Genomic DNA, 14978 nt, shown 5'->3' with positions numbered 1-14978 from the left:
AACAAAATGTAGGTCACTCCTGGTTAGAGCTAACCGAACTTCTCTGGTATGCGATTGCTAGTGCTAGATCTTGAATGAGATTCTATAATTAATTCTTTTTGGGAGGGGGGGGAAGGGAAAGGTGTTTGTAAGATGTTTTGAGACTCCTTTGGGTAGGGAAAAGTGGCATCTAAGAACCAACTCTTCTTCTTCTTCAGTAATATTAGGGCTCTCTCAGCCTCCCCTCCATCACAGGGTGTCTGTTGTGGGGAGAGGAAAGGGAAGGCGATTGTAAGCCGCTTTGAGCCTCCTTCTGGTAGGGAAAAGCGGCATATAAGAACCAACTCTTCTTCTTCTTCTTCAGTAATATTAGGGCTCTCCCAGCCTCCCCTCCCTCACAGGGTGTCTGTTGTGGGGAGAGGAAAGGGAAGGCGATTGTAAGCCGCTTTGAGCCTCCTTCTGGTAGGGAAAAGCGGCATATAAGAACCAACTCTCCTTCTTCTTCAGTAATCTCAGGGCTCTCCCAGCCTCCCCTCCCTCACAGGGTGTCTGTTGTGGGGAGAGGAAAGGGAAGGCGATTGTAAGCCGCTTTGAGCCTCCTTCTGGTAGGGAAAAGCGGCATATAAGAACCAACTCTCCTTCTTCTTCAGTAATCTCAGGGCTCCCTCAGCCTCCCCTCCCTCACAGGGTGTCTGTTGTGGGGAGAGGAAAGGGAAGGCGATTGTAAGCCGCTTTGAGCCTCCTTCTGGTAGGGAAAAGCGGCATATAAGAACCAACTCTTCTTCTTCTTCAGTAATATCAGGGCTCTCTCAGCCTCCCCTCCCTCACAGGGTGTCTGTTGTGGGGAGAGGAAAGGGAAGGCGAATGGAAGCCGCTTTGAGACTCCTTCGGGTAGAGAAAAGCGGCATATAAGAACCAACTCTTCTTCTTCTTCAGTAATCTCAGGGCTCTCCCAGCCTCTCCTCCCTCACAGGGTGTCTGTTGTGGGGAGAGGAAAGGGAAGGTGAATCAGAAGCTGCCGCTCTTAACCAAAGCATCAAAACAGCATAAAGGAGAGTTGAAGGCCAACAGCTGGGACATGAGTGGCAATCTCAACTGCACCATAAGAGTAATAAATAATTGTCGCGTCATGTCAGCCGAAAGAACACATCTTGCGCACCTATGAGATTAACAAGGTCATTGTGGTGGAAGGCCTTGCCCACTTCGCAAATACCAATGGAGATCCCTTCCAGTTGGGTAGGTGTATTTGTCCAGTGCAGCCAAACTGATGAAGAATCTTGTGGCACCTGGAAGAGCACTGAATTGGTTGTGCCAGAAACTTTCACGATAGGGTGCCTCTCTCCAGATGAGGCCTGGAGGTCTCCTGGATTTAATACTGATCTACTGATCTCAGGGATCTTCTCCCCTGGGACCAATGGATCCTTTGGAGGGTGGATCCCATGGCAGTCGATTCCCCTGAGGTCCTCACCTTCCCTTCCTCTCCCCAGACCAGGCAGCCACTACATACTATCCCGAAACCGTCAAGATTTTTCCAACCTGGCACTGACCACAGAATGCATAAGTCTTTTATTTCTGCCTTGAACTCGCAGCCAGCTTACGGCTACCCCACAGGATTTCAAGGCCAGAGGCTAACAGAGGAGTTTGCCATTGCCTGCCTCTGCAGAGCGACCCTGGATTTCCTTGGAGGTCTCCCATCCAAATGCTAAGCAGGGCTGACCCTGCTTAGCTTCAGAGATCTGACAAGATGAGGCTAGCATGGGGGCATGGTTAAGAGCGGCAGCCTCAAATCTGGAGAACCGGCTATGATTCCCCCACTCCTCCTCCACGTGTAACCAGTTCTCTTAGGGTTGTTCTCACAGAGCAGTTCTGGCAGAGCTCTCTCAGTCCCAACTACCTGGCATCATGTCCGTTGCGGGAAGGGAGAGGGGTTCCTAAGCCGCTTGGGGCTGTGAAAAGCTGGGTATAAAAAACCCAGCTCTTCGTGTTTAGAGAGCACGGCAGGGCAATTAAGACCATTCTCTTAGCCCCAACTACATCACAGAGGGTCTGTCATGGGGAGAGGGCTTTGTAAGCCGCTTGGGCAGTGAAAAGCGGGGTATAAATCCCAGCCCTTCTTCTTCATCTTCTGTTGTTATTGTAGGCTGGCAACCCAAAAGCTAGGAGGACAAGCCTTCCTGGGTCGTTCCTTCTCCTCGGCATCCCCTTGTCCCCCCCCCCTTTCTCCACCTGCCAGCCCCCCCTGCCCCCTCCCCCTCCCCCTCCCTCTGCCTCCTCCCCCCTCTCTCTGTACCGCAATGCTGTAGTGCGGAGGGGAGGAGGGAGGAGGAGGAGGGGGGGGCGACTGCATTGCGCCGTCCCCGTCAATAGGTGGACCCCCTCCCGGGGAAATAAAGGCGTCCGAGCCGAAGCCGGCAGTCTCTGCTGTCTGAGACCGCAGCTGCCGGTAAGAGCTCCGCACCTCCGCCGCCCCCTCCTCCCTCCGCGGCCCTGGTTCTCTCCCGGGGGGGGGGGGTTTCTCCCTTGTTCGGTGGGGTTGCAATAGGTGTGGGGGGGTCGGGCTTGAAAATACATGCCTCTTTCCTTGCAAAAGGCAGGAGCCTTCGCGGGCTGTTCTTTGCAACCGGCGGGCTTTTTTTGCAAACCGGCGGGGGGTTTGCAGCGAGGAGGGCTCGTTGGCAACGGCGGGGTCGCTTTTCGGGGATCCTTCCCGGCCGGGGAGGCGTTATTTTGTGCCATTTCTGCAAGCGACGCAGGTGTGATTTTTGGAAACGGCGGGGGGGGGGAAGGGGGGAATCCCGCGCGCGCGATCCCGCAGGCAGTTCAGCCGGGAGCTGTCAAGCCCGTCTCCGTGGTCCCGAGCGCTTCAGCCCGACTGCGGATTGGGGGCTGGCGAAATATTAATAGTATAATAATAATAATAGATTTGTATTTATATCCCGCTCTTCCTATGCTCGGGTAGACCGGTTTCCTTGCTCCCTCGCTACTCCCGAGTAGGTTGCGTATTGCAAAGTCATGCTCTCTCTCTCTCCCCCCCCCCCCCGCATCTACGGCCTCTACGGCGCGGAGCCCCTCCTCGCAACCGGATCTCCCGAGGGTGGGGGAAGCGATCCGCGAGATCTGGCCCCGGGCGCCCGTTTGACCTTGTTGCAAGGCATCGATCCGTTCGAACCCCGCGTGCAACCGGCGCGATCCGCCCGGTCCCCGTTTTCTTTTCTGCAAATTCGGATGCTGCGTCTCCTTCGACGCAGACCTGCCTGTGGCGCGTTTTGCAGAAACGCAACGCGTTGAGCCGGTCCGTCCAGGGGCTTCTCCGCCGTTTACTGTGGGGAATTCGGCTCGGTCGTTGAATTCGGGTTTTAAAAATAGCCCGTGATGGGGGGTGGGTGTGGGTGGGGGTGGGGTTGGAGAGCGGATCCCACATGTGGGTGGCGGCGGCGGCGGCAGATCATGAGATTCATTCCACCCCCCCCCCCGCGTGCATAGATCAAAATCTCTTCCCACCCCCCACCCCCGCCTTTGCCCAGTTGCAAAATGAATTTTGGCCCTCGTTGGTAAAAAGATGGGAGAGGACGTCATTTGCATGCAAAAGAGGTTTCTGGAAGATGCCTTTCCAATGCTGGGGGGGGGGGTGCATGAGTTGCAAAGGGCTGCGTTTCTTTCTTTCCTTCCTCCCCCCCCCCCTTATGGTGAGCACATCGGATGACATAGCCCCCCATTATCCTGGCTCATGTGCCCCTCCACCCTCTAAGCCAGGGGGTAGGTTTGGGGTCCAAGTGGGGGGAAAAATAGACAGACCCCATAAAGATGAAACTGACCACATAAAGATGAAACTGACCAGTATGAAACTGACCAGTAAAGATGAAACTGACCCCATAAAGATTAAGCCCTTGAAGGGGAGAGGTTTCCTTTGGTGGCTTTTGGCCTTGAGGGAGGGGGGGGGGCATCTGTCTTCCAGAAAAAAACAACAACACAAAAAGATTTTTCTAGCTGCCAACATGGCTGACTCACAATGTATATTTTTGCCTATATGATGTCTTGGGTGAGGGGGATGGAGAGAAAGGATGGGGGAGGGAGGAAGCTGAGCCCCCCCCCCCCTTCAACAGGGAAGCACATGAGGAGCTATTTCTGGCACTTTCCTTTTGTGGACACCATCTTGCGACGGGGGAGGCGAAGGTTTTCTGGAAAAGAACTCCAGGCCCCGGGAAAGAGGCTGTGCATTATCCCATATTTTGCATGGGGTGGGTGGAGGGGAAGCCATTTTGTATAAAGTCATCCTCATGCATCATCGTGCATTGAACAAAAATATCAGGACAAATACTGCTCCCCCCCCCTAAAAAAAAAACTCTTCAACCCCCTTGTGGTTATCTAGGGCCAGAGCTAGAGATGCCAGCCTCCAGGCGAGAACTGGTGATCTCCCCCCTCCAATCCCAGACTTACACCTCATCTCCAGACTACAGAGATCAGTTCACCCAGGAGAAAATGGCTGCTTGGAGGGTGAACTCTAGGGCAGGGCACCCCACTGACGTCCCTGCCCTCCTCTGGGTCCTTCCCCAAATCTCCTGGAGTTGGCAACCACCCTCACTCTCCAGATAGCGGGAGAATGGAGGTTTGGGGGTGTTGCTGAGTCATATGAGGTGGCTGGTTCTAAAAATGCCATCTCTGGGTAAGAAGGAGGTGACGCATGTCTCTCTGGTTGGGGTGGGGGGGGACGGTTCACACGGATGTCAGGAGCAAGAAGAAGGTGTCTTGCTTATCAGCACCCAGGAGCAGAGAAACGGGAGGGGGGGGGGCCTTCCCTGGGTGGGAATTAGGGCAGGCGTCTCCCTGCAGACAGGAAAGCAAAAAATCCGCTTTTTGTCTGGCCTGCTGTCTGGCGGAAGGGCTAAGGCCAGGAGCGCAGGCGTTAATGCCGCTAAGCCCGGCTCTCCGGCCCTGTGTTGTGTTCCCCGTTGCTCCGGGTGACCCTGCTCCTCTCCTCTCTGCCGCAGCCTCTGAGCACCGAGCCGCTGCCCCTCCGGTCTTAGCCAGCGCCACCCGCCAGCGGAGCCATGGGGAAGGAGAAGACGCACATCAACATCGTGGTCATCGGGCATGTGGACTCGGGCAAGTCCACCACCACCGGCCACCTCATCTACAAGTGCGGGGGCATCGACAAGAGGACCATTGAGAAATTCGAGAAGGAGGCCGCTGAGGTAGGGCCCTCCCTCCCGGACGGACGGGCGCAGGGGGGCTAGGGGGCGACCTCTATGCTTGCCCTTCTCTTTCTCTCGGGTAGGGGAAGCTGGGGATGGAAGAGAGTCGTGCGCACTCATGCGCTGGTTGGGAAGCATCCCCCCCCCCCCTGGCTGGAATATTCTTGGCTGATGATGCGTCTTTCTTCTTGTTTTCCTCCGCCTTCCTTTGTTCGCTGCTTTTCCTCAGCAGTTGCTCTTTTGAGAAAGATTTTGGAGAGCCAGGGTGGTGTGGTGGTCAAAGAGTGGCATCTGGAGAACTGGGTTTGACTCCTTGCTCCTCCACGTGCAGCCGGCTGGGTGACCTTGGGCTAGACAGAGTTCTCTTGGAGCTGTTCTTTCAGAGCTCTCTCGGCCCCACCTACCTCACAGGGTGCCTGGTGTGGGGAGAAGAAGGGAAAGGTGTTTGTAAGCTGTTTTGAGACTCCTTTGGGTAGAGAAAAGTGGCATATAAAAACCAACTCTTCTTCAGTAATATCAGGGCTCTCTTAGCCTCCCCTCCCTAACAGGGTGTCTGTTGTGGGGAGAGGAAGGGAAAGGTTTTTGTAAGCCGCTTTGAGACTCCTTCAGGTATAGAAAAGCGGCATATAAGTACCAATTCTTCAGTAATCTCAGGGCTCTCTCAGTCCCACCTACCTCACAGGGCACCTGGTGTGGGGAGAGGAAGGGAAAGGTGTTTGTAAGCTGCTTTGAGCCTCCTTTGGGTAGTGAAAAACAGAGTCTACAAAGCCATCTCTTCTTCCTGGGCGTTAAATAGCAAAAAAGGGGAGAGGCTGATATTCAAATAGGATTGGGGAGAGTTCAGGAAAAAGCTCCCAAGTCCTTTGAGTCTTCCCTCCCATTTTCCTTTCCTTTTGTTAGCTTAACCGTGCTCGTGTGTGGATATATGTGTGTTTTGAGGGTATGTTGTACGTTGTAAGCAGTTTCTGTCTCTGAGGCAGGCAGGCCTGTTGAGCACAGGATCCTTGTCTTTTACAGACGAGGTGTCCTGTTACCCTTCCACCTCCGGAAACATCAGCCGTACTAATACTTTGTGTTCAGATGCTCTCTCTGTACAGCCACAAGTTCAGGTGAAGCCTCCTTCTGTGTCCCTTTATCCGAGAAGACTTGTTGAGTCAGGCAGGGAACAAGAAACAAAGAAAAGGGGAGAGGAAAAACTTAAAAAATGAATTTAGAACCAGAAAGTTAAAGAAATCCACATTTAACAGCCCGGTAAGGCTGTTGTCTTTCTATATAACAAATATAGGAGAATGCATGTATTTATTACCAATCAAGTAAACACATAAAAGCCCCAATCGTAGCTTCAAATCAGAATAAAATGATATATTAAATATAGACCTAATGTGACCTTGGCCATACACGGTTCGGCTGAATGTCGTAATTTCTATGCCTTGTGTCACAGATATCCACTATAATAATTTCAGTGCCTGGATTGTGTGGTCCTGACTCTTGACAACTGAAGAAAGCTATTTGGTCAAAATGCGCACAGTCATGGCCTTGACTTAATTATATGAGTTTATTCTGTTTTGAGGCTATTATATTGGGCCTATGTTTTTTAATTCGGTTGTCATAAATACATGCATTTTTCTCTATAAATACGTGTATATTTCCTAGATGCATACATGTATTTTCCTATATTTGACAACAGATTTGTTATATATTTAGACACAGCATTACTGGGCCTTTTAGATTTGGAATTTTTTGTGTGGATATTGTACGTGTGTTTGGAATACAGGCCCTGTTAACTCAAAACATGACTTTGGAAGTCATGTGACTGCATTTGGCTGCAATTCACCGGAGACCTGTGTTCGAATTTGGCATTTGACCTGCACCACACGTGTGGTCTTGGAGAATCAGTGCAGTACAGGGATTAGCCGCAGGGGTGGCCAAACTGTGGCTCTCCAGATGTCCATGGACTACAATTCCCATGAGCCCTTGCCAGCATGATGCCACAGTTTGGCCACCCCTGGATTAGTGTGTTGGACTATGAGCTGGAAGAGCCAGGTTCAAATCCCGCCCCCTTCTGCCATGGAAGCTTGGTGGGTGTCTTTAGGGAAATCGAGCTCTCTCGGCCTAACCTACCTCACAGGGTTGTTCTGAGGATGAAATTGGAGGCGCAACCATGTGCTTCACTCTTGGGAGGAAAAGCAGGGTAAGAAGGTGATCAGGTTCACAAGAATGCTGGGATGTGGGTTAGGGTAGAGTTGTGAATGTCCTGCATTCTGCAGGGGGCTGGGCTAGATAACCCTTTCCAGTTCTGTGATTCTAGGTGTGGGGGAAGAGCTGACCCCGGGTCACCTTGCAAACTTCACAAGAGAGTGGAAATTTGAACCTGGGTCTCCCCAGCCCCAATTCCTCTCTGTGTGTTGTGCCATCTAGTCCAGGGGTAGTCAACCTATGGTCCTCCAGATGTCCATGGACTACAGTTCCCATGAGCCCCTGCCAGCAAAGGCTGGCAGGGGCCCATGGGAATTGTAGTCCATGGACATCTGGAGGACCACAGGTTGACTACCCCTCTCAATAGAACAATAGAACCAAGATTTGAGTCCAGTGGCACCTGTAAGACCAACAAAGTTGCATTATTATTTTATTGAATGAAATTGTTATTTTATTGAATGAAATTTGGCTGGTCTTAAAGGGGCCCCTGGCCTCAAACCTCGTTCTGCTGCTTTTGACCAACACACCCATCCACCTGAATCTACCTGTGAGTCCTGCATTGAGCAGGGGGTTGGACTACATGGACCGTACAGCCCCTTCCAACTCTAGGATTCTATAAATCGATTGCAAAATTGGGGCTTTTGCATCACTGCAATCGTGCCCGGAATTTGCCTCGATACTTGATTTTTCTCTGCCGCCCTGCATCTTCCTTATGTTGCTGTGATGCGCACAGTACAGAAGCGCATGACGATAGGCCAGATTTCTTTGTTGTTGCCTGGTGATGGCGAGGCACACACAGAGGAGGTCAAACAGTCCTCCCGGGCGTACAGAGAGTGAGAGGCGGTTTCAGAACGACGTCTGTGCAAAAACCACAGCCCAAGTTCCTGACTACTTATGGGAAGGATCAGACATTGCTGGGTTTTTCTCCCCCTCCCCAAAACAATTGATATATTATATTTGCAAGAAAAGACGCTTCTGTCTGAAAAGTCGTATCGAAGTTGCAAATTGCCTTTGATCCGAAAATCGTTGGAGCTTGGCGTCCACTTTTGAAATGGCAGGAAAGAAAGGCGGCTTCTCTTTCTCTTTTCTGAACATCTGGAATAATATCCTCAGGTGTTATTCCATCTGGGTAGCTTTTATTTCCTTCCTTTTCTGCTTTCCTTTGCTTACGTCGGGCTTTTTCAACCAGGGTTTTGTGAAACCCTGGGGTTTCCTGACGGCCCTGGAAGAATTTCCTTCAGGGGTGGGAGTGAATTAAATTTTTAATAGATTTTTAAAAGTTTGTCAAACATTTATCAGGTGATGTGGTCATGTCAACCTGCCCTCCCTCCCCAAATGGCCAATGATGGGTCTGGAGGGGGTGGGAAGGTGGGCGTGTCCACAGCTCTGCTTCCCAACCATATTAGAATCATAGAATCATAGAGTTGGAAGGGGCCATACAGGCCATCTAGTCCAACCCCCTGCTCAACGCAGGATTAGCCCTAAGCATCCTAAAGCATATTCTGCATGATCGATCAGATTGTGCCGCTTCTGGGGTTTCTCAGAGCTTGAAGGATGGTTCAGGGTTTTTTCAGTGGTAAAAAGGTTGAGAAAGGCTGGCTTAATTTCTGAAAGACTAGGGATCCTGGGGACCCGGATTCGAATCCCGATGTGAGCTGTTTTGGTTCCCTGTTGGGAGAAAGGCAGAATTTATAGGAGCATCCTGTCGCTAACAGCCCTGTTCCAGTCTTGCAAACCAAGGGCTGCAGCTGCCTTGACACACGTTAGAATCATAGAATCATAGAATCATAGAGTTGGAAGGGGCCATACAGGCCATCTAGTCCAACCCCCTGCTCAATGCAGGATCAGCCCTAAGCATCCTAAAGCATCCAAGAAAAGTGTGTATCCAACCTTTGCTTGAAGACTGCCAGTGAGGGGGAGCTCCCCACCTCCTTAGGCAGCCTATTCCACTGCTGAACTACTCTGACTGTGAAATTTTTTTCCTGATATCTAGCCTATATCGTTGTACTTGAGGTTTAAACCCATTACTGCGTGTCCTCTCCTCTGCAGCCAGCAGAAACAGCATCCTGCCCTCCTCCAAATGACAACCTTTCAAATACTTAAAGAGGGCTATCATGTCCCCTCTCAACCTCCTTTTCTCCAGGCTGAACAACCTCCATATATATATATATATATAGTCAATACATATGCAGACTGCCTCTCCCACCATGAGGACTAGCTGATTCAAAATAAAAATGGGATTTTGACCAATGTTCTAAGTGATCCTGGCTGCATCTCTGTCTTTCTCCATCCCTTCTTACCTCCCTGCCTCTGTGTATCTTCCTTCCTCTCTTGCCTGCCTGCCGTCCCTCTGTCTCTCTGCCCATGCCTCTCTGCCCGGCCAGCTTGCATTTCGCTCAGCCGCTCCGAACCCCTCGGCCAGTTTCTCTGGCACAGCGGCCGCGGGACGTGAGCCTGCTATTAATAGCTGACTGAGCGTGCTTCTCCCGACTCCATTTTCTCAGGCAGGGCTGCGGACGAGGAGGTATCCCTTTTCACTCCGTCGCTCGCCTCTGTAAGAAATGGAGGCCGGGCCTGGGCAGGGCAGAATGGATGCAGCCTCTCTAGGGGGGTCGAGGAGGCAGCCCCCAGGGGAAGAGTGGCTTGGCTGGGAGAACAGAATCTGAGGATGGATGGTCGGGAAGGCGTTGTGCTTTTAAAAACACATCCTTTGTGAGCCATGCGGAGAGGATCGCTGCTGTCAGGCCGAATCTAGCCCGATCAGGCCCTGCAACAGAGCGGGGACTGTGTTAAGGCAGAGAATGCCGGCTTTCTCTCTTTCTCCCCCACTCCACCAACGGAGCCTTTTAGAGTTTCTGAGTAATTCAATCTAGCCAAACGAAAAAGGGGACAAGGGGTGGGAATGACGGGCAAAACGGAAAGACCTGTGTTTGCCGCAAAGCGACGGCCGCCTGGAGAAGGCCAAATTCACCTGCTTCTTTAGAAGAGAGCATTTGGGGGTTCTTTCTTTTTTTTAGGGGGGCGGGTGACTTGAGGATGGAATTTGGGGAAGGAACTAACGACACAAGGTGTCCTGAGCTTCCGGAAAAGCACCGGTCCTGCTGGTGTTGTCAGCTTTCCGCAGGGCCTGCAAGACGGAGCTCTTCCGCCAGGCGTATGGCTGAGGCCAGGGTGGAGTCTTGGTGCTACCATCAGAGGTCCCCCCCCCCAATATATGATTATATCTGGTCCCTTGCTCTCAGCGGAAGAGAGCTTGACCCATGGGCTGAACCAGGGGCAGGCGGGGGAGTGGGAGAGTAGCGGTATAACATTTAAAAAATAAATGAATGAAATAAAAATAAAATAAATCACCAGAATGCTTTGCCTGTTTGTGTTTGTGGGGGGAGGTGTAGGTGTAGGGGGGCTGCGCCCCCGCCCTCCTCTGGCCCACTTTGCTGTAACTCTTCATAAAATATTGGGTTGCCGGCTTCCAGGGGGGTCCTGAGGACCCCTCGGAGTTACAGCTCCTCTCTGGACTACAGGAATTGACTTTCCCTGGAGAAAATTGATTTTTTTGGGGGGGGTCTCTAGAGCATTGCCCCCCCCCCCACTGAAGTCCTTGCCCTCCCCAGGCTCCATTCCTCAGATCTCCGAGAGTTTTCTAGCCTGGATCTGTTGACCCTACCCCCTCATCTCCGCCATTAAGGGGTACCTGGAAGCCCTAATGAGATAGTATCCACTTGGTCAGATGTGACCCCTGCATTAGGGTCCCCTAGCCCCCCCAGCCACTGGTGGCGGGTTTTTTCTTTTTAAAGCAATCCCTGGCAATCCCTGGAGATTTGGGGAAGGAGCCTGGGGAAGACAGGGACCTCAGTGGAGTACAATCCCATCCCCCCTGCAAAGCACCCATTTCCTCCAGGGGAGCTGATCTCTGCAGTTTGGAAATGAGCTGTCATTCTGGGGCATTCTGGAGACTGGCAGCTCTAGGATGCGGGGATGTTAGTGTGTTTCTCCGGCATAAAAATCCAGTTTGTTCTGCATTTGGGTCTAAGGTTTGTGTCATAGTTCTCTCTTGAAGGCCAAGACCAAGGGCATCTTCCGCCATCCCTGTGCTAAATGAGAGTCTTGATTGAGATTACATCATCTGCAGGAGTCGAGCCAGGACCCAGCACAGAGAGACACGTGCTTCACATCCAGAAACATGCTCTGTTGTTGGCCGAACGGGGGAACTGGTCAACCACTGTGTGAGACAGGATGCTGGACTAGGTGGACCCCTGGTCTGACGCAGCAGGGCTCTTCTGATATCCTTATGAAGGCCTCGGCCTCTCTGCCCTGTTGTTGGCCCTCCAGAGGAACTGGTTGGCCACTGTGTGACACAGGATGCTGGGCTAAATGGACCCCTGGTCTGACGCAGCAGGGCTCTTCTGATATCCTTATGAAGGCTTCGACCTCTCTGCCCTGTTGTTAGCCCTCCAGAGGAACTGGTTGGCCACTGTGTGAGACAGGAGGCTGGACTAGATGGACCCCTGGTCTGATCCAGCCGGGCTCTCCTGATGTCCTTAGGAAGGCCCTGGCCTCTCTGCCCTGTTGTTGGCCCTCCAGAGGAACTGGTTGGCCACTGTGTGAGACAGGAGGCTGGACTAGATGGACCCCTGGTCTGATCCAGCCGGGCTCTCCTGATGTCCTTAGGAAGGCCCTGGCCTCTCTGCCCTGTTGTTGGCCCTCCAGAGGAACTGGTTGGCCACTGTGTGAGACAGGAGGCTGGACTAGATGGACCCCTGGTCTGATCCAGCCGGGCTCTCCTGATGTCCTTAGGAAGGCCTTGGCCTCTCTGCCCTGTTGTTGGCCCTCCAGAGGAACTGGTTGGCCAGTGTGTGAGACAGGAGGCTGGACTAGATGGACCCCTGGTCTGATCCAGCCGGGCTCTCCTGATGTCCTTAGGAAGGCCCTGGCCTCTCTGCCCTGTTGTTGGCCCTCCAGAGGAACTGGTTGGCCACTGTGTGAGACAGGAGGCTGGACTAGATGGACCCCTGGTCTGATCCAGCCGGGCTCTCCTGATGTCCTTAGGAAGGCCCTGGCCTCTCTGCCCTGTTGTTGGCCCTCCAGAGGAACTGGTTGGCCACTGTGTGAGACAGGAGGCTGGACTAGATGGACCCCTGGTCTGATCCAGCCGGGCTCTCCTGATGTCCTTAGGAAGGCCCTGGCCTCTCTGCCCTGTTGTTGGCCCTCCAGAGGAACTGGTTGGCCACTGTGTGAGACAGGAGGCTGGACTAGATGGACCCCTGGTCTGATCCAGCCGGGCTCTCCTGATGTCCTTAGGAAGGCCTTGGCCTCTCTGCCCTGTTGTTGGCCCTCCAGAGGAACTGGCAGGCCACTGTGTGAGACAGGAGGCTGGACTAGATGGACCCGTGGTCTGATCCTGCAGGGCTCTTCTTATGATGACAATACATGTTCTTATGGGGCATTCTGATACTGTATCTGGAGGTGGATGTGAGAAGGTGTTGAACTGTGGGAGATGCTTGGTAAAATCTGGGTAGATCTGGGTTCGAATCTGCTGGGTGACTTTTGGACAGTCACAGCAACTCTCAGCATAACTTTCCCCAGAGGGTTAATGTGAAGATGAAATGGAGAAAAGCAGAATCACATAACCATAGAGTTGGAAGGGGCCATACAGGCCATCTAGTCCAACCCCCTGCTCAACCTTTCAAATACTTAAAGAGGGCTATCCTGTCCCCTCTCAACCTCCTTTTCTCCAGGCTGAACATTCCCAAGTCCCTCAACAACAATCTTCATAGGGCTTGGTCCCTTGGCCCCAGATCATCCTCGCTGCTCTCCTCTGTACCCTTTCAATTTTATCGACGTCCTTCTTGAAGTGAGGCCTCCAGAACTGCACACAGATTAATTGACTGATTGATTGATTCATTGGCTGGCTGGCTTGCTCCTGCATCTTATCTCGGCGCCCACTTCTCTGAAGGGGCCTGTCACCACTTCCGGGGGTCCTCAAAGCCTTAAAACCTTTCAGGGTTTTCTCCGCGGTCAAATTTTTGAAAAAAGCTGGTGGCAGAGGCATTAGCGGTCTTCAGACTTTAACCGGTTGATCTTAACTTGCGACAAAAGCTCTCTACATCACATGCAGAAATGTAGCATGTCAGGGAACAACTTTGAGGAGATCCTTTTCCTTGACACCTTGATTTCTATGGGCGGGGCTTTGCGTAAGTGTGTGTGAGATGTGCTGAACAGCTTGGTGGAATCGCGGCCTCCGTGCTGCACCTGATTCACGTTTCTCTTCTCCTTTCCCCCTCCCTCCTTCCTGCTAGATGGGGAAGGGCTCCTTCAAGTATGCCTGGGTGCTGGACAAGCTCAAAGCCGAGCGGGAGCGCGGAATCACCATCGACATCTCCCTGTGGAAGTTCGAGACCACCAAGTACTACATCACCATCATCGATGCCCCCGGCCATCGGGACTTTATCAAGAACATGATCACAGGGACCTCACAGGTGAGGAAGGGAAAGGTGGGCCTGTCCGGAACGATGCAGGCAGGTGTCCAGGTGTACACGGGACGGTTGTCGGACTCTAGATGTGTGATTTGGCTGCAGAAAGCAGGAGGGAGGTGGATCTGGCTCAGAGCTGTGTAGCTGGGAAAGGCCCGAAGGGGACCCGGTAAAGCAGGGGACAAAACCCGACTTCCTCCCCAGACCCAGCATGAGTTCACACATGGCAATTAAAGCCATTCCAATCTAGTAAAAAAAGGTAAAGGTAAAGGTATCCCCTGTGCAAGCACCGAGTCATGTCTGACCCTTGGGGTGACGCTCTCTAGCGTTTCCTTGGCAGACTCAATACAGGGTGGTTTGCCAGTGCCTTCCCCAGTCATTACCGTTCACCCCCCCAGCAAGCTGGGTACTCATTTCACCGACCTCGGAAGGATGGAAGGCTGAGTCAACCTTGAGCCGGCTGCTGGGATTGAACTCCCAGCCTCATGGGCAAGGCTTTCAGACGGCTGCCTTACCACTCTGCGCCACAAGAGGCTCTCCAATCTAGTAACTCTTTGCAAATGGATTTTGCCATTTCACAAAGCAAGTTGAAACTGGATTGAAAGGAATGACTCAATTCTGCAGGGCCTATAAAACCGAGCTCTTCCACCAGGCATTTGGTTGAGGCCAGGATTGGAACTCAGGTCATCTTGGGCCTACCCTCGAAGTCAGAATTTACATCTCATTCCTTCCGCCACCAAAGGACCTATCTGGTTGCGGAACAAAGCCAATCTGCATAGCCCTGCCTCCTCATCTGCATAAGCTCCGCCCTTAGGCGCGTCAGAGGAGTGATGGGGCCTGGGAGATGTATTTCCAAAAGAGCTCTGGGAATGGTTAGGGCGGTATTCGGTCTGACCTTTTTTCGTTCCCCCGGTGAGCAACGAGGAAGAAATCCTCCAGGGCTTATCGGCTATTTTTAGGAGCAGATGGCTCGGTCAGGTTTCGAGTGTCAAGGCAACGATTCTGAGAACTGACTCGGTTACAATATCGAGAGAGCGTTCGCTAATAGGAGACCAGGAGGCTGTTTTCTTTCAGGGAGATTTCAGGGTGGCTAGAGAAAACTGCGGGTCCCTTTTTTGACATTCCCATTCCAGAGAGGTAA

General features: G+C 52.4%; 1 protein-coding gene across 1 annotated transcript in view; it reads left to right on the top strand.

The window, feature by feature from the left end:
* Positions 1 to 2267: 2267 nt before the first annotated feature.
* EEF1A2 (eukaryotic translation elongation factor 1 alpha 2) overlaps positions 2268 to 14978 on the top strand; it is a 32931-nt gene continuing 20220 nt past the window's right edge. The window contains exons 1-3 of the mRNA XM_077335845.1: positions 2268 to 2422; positions 4968 to 5171; positions 13664 to 13843. Of these exons, the coding sequence (XP_077191960.1) occupies positions 5028 to 5171; positions 13664 to 13843 (324 nt within the window). The 5' untranslated portion in view covers positions 2268 to 2422; positions 4968 to 5027. The remainder of the gene's footprint in view (positions 2423 to 4967; positions 5172 to 13663; positions 13844 to 14978) is intronic.

This window comes from Paroedura picta, chromosome 4 (genome assembly GCF_049243985.1).
Source record: "Paroedura picta isolate Pp20150507F chromosome 4, Ppicta_v3.0, whole genome shotgun sequence".
NCBI lineage: Eukaryota > Metazoa > Chordata > Lepidosauria > Squamata > Gekkonidae > Paroedura > Paroedura picta.
This window is presented reverse-complemented; position numbering and strand designations above follow the sequence as displayed.